Below are 6556 nucleotides of genomic sequence, written 5' to 3'. Positions count from 1 at the left end.
CCCTGCCTGGCACGGCCTCGCCCACTGTGGTCTTCAACTCTGGCCTCGCAGGTAAATCTCCCTCAGGGGAGGGCAGGGCACCCCAGTGCTGCCCCAAAACAAATCCCACTGGGCCTCCCTGGGCTTGGGATGAGGAGCTCATGGAAAAAAACAGTATTTGGGGTTTTCCAAGGGTGCCCAGAGAAGCTGTGGCTGCCCCATCCATCCCTGGAAGTGCCCAAGGCCAGCTTGGAGCAGCCTGGGATGGTGGAACTGGATAATCCTCAATGTCCTTCCCAACCCAAACCGGTCTGGGATTCTGGGATTTATCAACCCAGCGGTTTGGGTTTGGTCTGGAAGAGTTGGATTCTCCAGTGGAACCAAACTCGCACCAAAAGTATTTTATGAACAGGGTCATTTCTGACTTTGACAGAACATGGGTTTGATTTCTTCTGAGAAGAAATACCTGTGTGAAATTTGGGAACTTTTTTGTGGAAATTTGGGAAGAAAAGGCAAAATTTGGGAATTTTTTGGCAGGAAGAACAATTTGTTGCCCATCCTTGTCCGTGTTTTAGTCACTGCCACCTGCCAGGTGTCTCAGGGAGTGAGTGAGGGCTGACTGATTGCACCAGAAATCTCCAGAGCTCGTCAGGAGTCCAAAGCAAGAGACTCCCATGAAGAGCTTTGTTAAAGACAAAGAATCTAATGCAGTATCCCAGCCTTTAAAGATTCTTTGGAAGACAAAAAGCATCCAGAGGGTCCCAGGGTGTTTTGTCGGAAAATCAAGGCCCAAAGGCACCAGGGAGAGCTGATCCCTCGGGATGGGGCCGTGGAGGTGCCTGGGGGCTGCTGGGCTGCAGATCCCATTCTTCGGTGGGAATTCCGAGGGAATGGGACTGGAAGTGCCTTTTCTGGATCTGAGGGCTCCATGGGAAGGGGCATTCCCAGGGCAGGAACGCTGTGGGGCCGAGGGGAGTCGGGAAATAACAACTGCTGCTTTTCTGACCTTTCCTAACACTTCTTTCTCTGTTCCTTCTGCTTCCTGCTAAGATGGGCCCATCAAGCTCTTCTGTAGGTTCCTTGCTGCTAAGTATTCCTTATCCCGGCATTCCCTGTGTCCTGGGGGGTGCCCAGGGGCTCCAGGGGATGGGCAGGGGGAGGTCAGAGCCAGCCCTCGGCATTTGGGCACTCAGAGCTCGGGAAGGGAGGAGGAGAAGGGAAATCCAAAGGGATTCTGGGCTCCGTTATCTTTCCCACGAGGCGTTCCTGCCTTCCATGTCCTGGAATAACCCGGGAGCAGATAATTATCCATTCCAGTGTATGCACAAGTAGAAAATTCCTTTTTCCATGGGTGTTCAAAGCTTCTTTTATTGTAGGAATTACTTTAAGTAACCCCATTAATTAAGCAGAGAGCAAAGCTCTGTTTAGTGTTAGAGCACAAGTTGGATAAATCCCATTCCCAAAATACACAGTGGAATATTCTGTGTACTCCCTGTTGTCCATGTGGTGGCCAGCACTGCAGGACCAGGGTTTCTGTTCCATGTTTGCAAGAACAAGAACCGATTTTTTGGGAAGTAATTCAGGGGAAAAAAGTTGATTGGTGACTGTAATTGATTGATTTTTTAGCAAGGAACAAGTCTGTGTTTTCATTTAAAGGAAAAGAAAGGGAAACTGGATTATGGAAATTATTCCTGTGGCTTCCAGATTGAATGGGATAGGGATAGGAATAGGAATAGAATGGGAATGGGAATAGGATGGGAATGGGATGGAAATGGGAATGGGAATAGGATGGAAATGGGAATAGGAATGGGAATAGGAATGAAAAAGGAATGGGAATAGAAATAGGAATAGGATGGAAATGGAAATAGGAATAGAATGGGAATAGGAATAGAAATAGGAATAGGAATATAATAGGAAGATGGAAATGGAAATAGGAATAGAATGGGAATAGAAATAGAAATAGGAATATAATAGGAGCAGGGAAGGGTTGTTCCCCTGCTCCAGCATTGCTGTTTGGGAACGATCAGGCCTCATTTCCAGGTTTCATTTTCCCAGCTCCTCTGTCTAAATTCCCAGGTTACTCCAGAGTTCCCGACTCCGATTAGCTGGATTTGCATGGCACAGGAATTAAAACTTGGTTTTAAACCCCTGTTAAAGCCCAGCTCTGCTGCAGCTCAGCCCCTCTGGCCTTGAAACTCAAACCTGCTGAGGTGCCCCACTGCAGTTTCCCCAAAACCCTTGGGAATGGGGCTTTTTTCCCTTCTTGTCACCTATTTGTGACACAGCTCAGGGAGGGCTCTGCCAGCAGCAGGGCAGGGCTGGATTCACCCACATTCCCCCTTTTCCATGGAATTTGGACAGAGCCTGGGAGTTCAAGTCAATCTAGGCAGCTTGTGGTGCTACAGGAATCCCAGATTTCCCTTTGGGAAGTTTGCAGAGCCCTGGGGGTTGGTGCTGTCCTGCTGAGGGCTGGGATTCCCCTCTCCAGCAGCCTCTGGAGGCAGCGACACCTTTCCAGGATTCCAGTGGGATAATGGGGTCCAGCCAGTTCTCCTCCAGTGCTGAATTGCAGCTGGGGAGCTGCGCTGTGGCATTCCCAGGCAGTTTCCCAGGAGTTTTCCATGCACTCTCCGCAGCTGTGAAGATCAAGAAGCCCATCAAGACCAAGTTCCGCATGCCCGTGTTCAACTGGGTGGCCCTGAAGCCCAACCAGATCAACGGCACCGTCTTCAACGAGATCGACGACGAGAGGATCCTCGAGGTGCCCCTGCTCCCTCCCTGCTGCCCGGGAAAGCAGGGAATCATGGAATGGTTGGGCTGGGAAAGCCTCTCAGAGCGCCCCGTGCAGCCCTCAGGCCAGCACTGCCCCGTGTCCCCAGGTGCCACATCCCCAGGGGGTTCAACCCCTCCCGGATGGCGGCTCCGGCCCCTTCCAGTGCCTGACCACGCTTTCCAGGAAGGAATTTTCCCAATATCCAACTAAACCTCTGCTGGAGCAACAAGATTGCATTCCCTCTCCTGCTGTCCCTGTTCCCTGGGAGCAGAGCCCCAGCTGCCCCCTCCTGTCAGGGAGTTGTGGGGAGTGGGAAGCTTCCCACAGGGATAGGGCACAGCAGTGACCTTGGGAAAGGGCTCATTCCAGCTCCTGGATGCTCCCATGGATAACGAGTGTTCCTCAATTTCTGAACATGTGCAGAGCTGGATTTCTGGGATCTGGCCAGATTTCCTGATCCCAGCTCAGGAGCCTGTTCCCTCCATCCCTCGGCCCCTGAAATTCTCTGGATTCCAAAGCCAGGGTTGGGAAAAACCTGGGACAGTGGAAGGTGTCCCCATGGCAGGGGGTGGAATTGGGATGAGCTCTAAGATTCCCACCCAAACCATTCCATGATTCCATGATGCAGTCTCAGCCGGCACAACGCTTTCCCTGCCACTCTGGGTTAGGATTTAGTGTTCCCTGCGGGATAAATCCCTTCCTTTCCTTTCCAGGATCTAAACGTGGATGAATTTGAGGAAATATTCAAAACGAAGGCGCAGGGCCCAGCCATGGATCTGACTTCCAGCAAGCAGAAGATCCCTCAGAAAGGATCCAACAAAGTCACGCTGCTGGATGCCAACAGAGCCAAGAATTTGGCCATCACCCTGCGGAAAGCCGGGAAAACGGCGGATGAGATCTGCAAAGCCATCCACGTGTGAGTGCAGCCCCTGGCAGCGAGGGAATCCTGCCTGAGCTTTACTGGGAGCGCTGGGAAAGGGTTTGGAATTGGCGGTTGACGGAAATGCTTTGGCAGCTGGAAAAAAATTCCGGGGGAAGGACGGAATGGTTGTGAATTCCCAGAAATGCGATTGCCTGGAACTCAGGAAGCTCTCGGCTTGGTGTTGCTGAGTCCCTGTTGAGGTTTGACAAATTAGCACTCCCTTTATTAAAGCAGCTCATCCCAGCCCATCCAGTTTGCCATGGCAGCTCCCAGATATTTCCTGATGCAATGAGCAAAATCCAGAGGGAACACAGGAACAGGCAGCCCTTTTGGTTTGCTCCGTGAAGGATGAGTTTAGCCCAGGTGCTGGAGCAGATTTTGCATGGAATTAGGTTCGTGGAGTGGCCTCAGGAACTGATATGGGTCCTTCCCTGCTCCTGGGATAGGTGTGGCTGCTGCTCCTTGGGCTGATCCCAAATCCACCCAGACTCATCCTGGCCATGGCAAACATCTCCCACTCCTCCCTTAAGGATGTGGATGCCAGGCTTTGCCTTTGGGCAGGAGTGACCCAAACCTGCCCCATGCCCTGGCAGGTTAAGCAGTTGGGCTTTAGGGGGCTCTGGGTCAATTAAATACGAATATTTGCTGCTCCTCTCCTCTTTTCCCTGGAAAAACGAGCCTGGAGGGGTGAGGGAATGGCCACGTGTTTGGAAATGGAAGCAGCATCATTCCCATTATCCCTGGATCCTGTTCCCAGCTCCATGTGCAGGGCAGGAGGAGCTTCACAGCTTCTTCTTTGCTTTTCTTCATGTGGAGCTGAATCCCGGACTGGTTTGGGTTGGGAAGGACCTTAAAGCCCATCCAGTTCATCCAGGGACACCTCCCACTGTCCCAGGCTGCTCCAAGCCTCGTCCAACCTGGCCTGGGACACTTCAGGGGTCCAGGGGCAGCCACAGCTGCTCTGGGAATTCCAGCCCAGCTCTTCTCCACCCTCACAGGGAAGAATTCCTTCCCAATCTCCCATCCATCCCTGCCCTCTGGCACTGGGAAGCCATTCCCTGTGTCCTGTCCCTCCAGGCCTTGTCCCCAGTCCCTCTCCAGCTCTCCTGGAGCCCCTTCAGGCCCTGCAAGGGGCTCGGAGCTCTCCCTGTGTCCTTCCCTTCTCCAGGGGAACATTCCCAGCTCTCCCAGCCTGACTCCAGAGCCGAGAGACATCCCTGGCCTGGCCACTTCTCTGCAGGGGGGTATCCCCACACCCTTTCCTGGGATTTTCCCGCAGGTTTGACCTGAAGACGCTGCCGGTGGATTTCGTGGAATGCCTGATGCGGTTCCTGCCCACGGAGAACGAGGTGAAGGTGCTGAGGCTCTACGAGAGGGAGAGGAAGCCCCTGGAGAACCTGTCGGACGAGGACAGGTTCATGATGCAGTTCAGCAAGATCGAGAGGCTCATGCAGAAAATGACCATCATGGCCTTCATCGGCAACTTCGCCGAGAGCATCCAGATGCTCACCCCGGTGAGCGGGAGCAGGGAATGTCCACAGCTGGAAGGGATCCATGGGATCACTGATCCAGCTCCTGTCCCTGCACAGACCCCCCAACAACCCCCCCCTGGGCATCCCTGGCAGCGCTGCCCAATGCTCCTGGAGCTCTGGCAGCCTCGGGGCCGTGCCCATTCCCTGGGGAGCCTGGGCAGTGCCCAGCAGCCTCAAAGGAGTATTGGTGGGAAAAGGTACTGTTGGTGCTGGTCCGTGAGCCCTTGGAATTGGGTCCCATCCAGTCTGAAACACTGGGACAGCTGGAGGGGCTGGAATGTAAATTCTTTCTTACCCCAGAACATCTGAGGGGAGTGAATCCAGTGGGCAGACGAAGAGTTTGGAATCCTGGAGTGTCAGGGCAGGGGAACATTCACAGAATCCCAGACTGGGCTGGGTGGGAAGGGAAAATAAGGAATATCTCATCCCACCCCTGCCATGGGCAGGGACAGCTCCCACTGTCCCAGGCTGCTCCAGCCCCAATGTCCAGCCTGGCCTTGGCCACTGCCAGGGATCCAGGGGCAGCCCCAGCTGCTCTGGGCACCCTGTGCCAGGGCCTGCCCACCCTCCCAGGGAACAATTCCTTCCCAATCTCCCATCCAGCCCTGCCCTCTGGCACTGGGAAGCCATTCCCTGTGTCCTGTCCCTCCAGGCCTTGTCCCCAGTCCCTCTGCAGCTCTCCTGGAGCCCCTTTAGGCCCTGCAAGGGGCTCGGAGCTCTCCCTGTGTCCTTCCCTTCTCCAGGGGAACATTCCCAGCTCTCCCAGCCTGTCTCTGTGGCACAGGGACATCCATGCTCTGTCCCATGGTGTGGATGAAAACCAGGAGGGTTTTTTTCAGGATGTTCATTTTTCTCCTGGCTGGATGGGCATTAACCAAAGCTTTCCCTGTGTTTCCCCGCAGCAACTCCACGCCATAATCGCTGCCTCTGTCTCCATAAAGTCATCCCAAAAACTGAAGAAAATCCTGGAGGTAGGTCTGACCCCAGCTCTCCTTCCAGGGGTGTCTAAACTTCCAGGAATTTGTCCTGAGAATTCCTGCTCTGCTCTGTTTCACCCTGGCAGATCATCCTGGCTCTTGGGAATTACATGAACAGCAGCAAACGAGGGGCTGTGTATGGATTTAAGCTGCAGAGTTTAGACCTGGTAAGAAAAGCTGGGATATGCTGTGGGCACCAGCTGGGAATTAGAGCTGGGGAGTAACTGAGATTGGAAAAGCTCTCCAGGGTTATGGAGTCCAACCATTCCCAGCTCTGCCAAGGCCACCACTGACCCCTGTTCCCAGGTGCCACATCCACAGGGCTTTGAAATCCCTCCAGGGATGGGCACTGCAAACCCCCCTGGGCAGCTCC

The 6556-nt window shown here is 53.8% G+C and overlaps 1 protein-coding gene across 1 annotated transcript in view; it reads left to right on the top strand.

Annotated features, from left to right (window-relative positions):
* FMNL2 (formin like 2) overlaps positions 1-6556 on the top strand; it is a 51435-nt gene that overhangs the window by 36205 nt on the left and 8674 nt on the right. Inside the window, exons 16-22 of the mRNA XM_017736019.1 lie at positions 9-51; positions 1030-1050; positions 2616-2740; positions 3466-3668; positions 4954-5188; positions 6109-6177; positions 6270-6350. Coding sequence (XP_017591508.1) covers positions 9-51; positions 1030-1050; positions 2616-2740; positions 3466-3668; positions 4954-5188; positions 6109-6177; positions 6270-6350 — 777 coding nt within the window. The remainder of the gene's footprint in view (positions 1-8; positions 52-1029; positions 1051-2615; positions 2741-3465; positions 3669-4953; positions 5189-6108; positions 6178-6269; positions 6351-6556) is intronic.

Source organism: Corvus brachyrhynchos, unplaced genomic scaffold, assembly GCF_000691975.1.
Source record: "Corvus brachyrhynchos isolate BGI_N302 unplaced genomic scaffold, ASM69197v1 scaffold45, whole genome shotgun sequence".
NCBI classification, from domain to species: Eukaryota; Metazoa; Chordata; class Aves; order Passeriformes; family Corvidae; genus Corvus; species Corvus brachyrhynchos.
The sequence above is the reverse complement of the archived record's forward strand: the minus strand, read 5'-3'. Positions and strand labels throughout refer to the sequence as shown.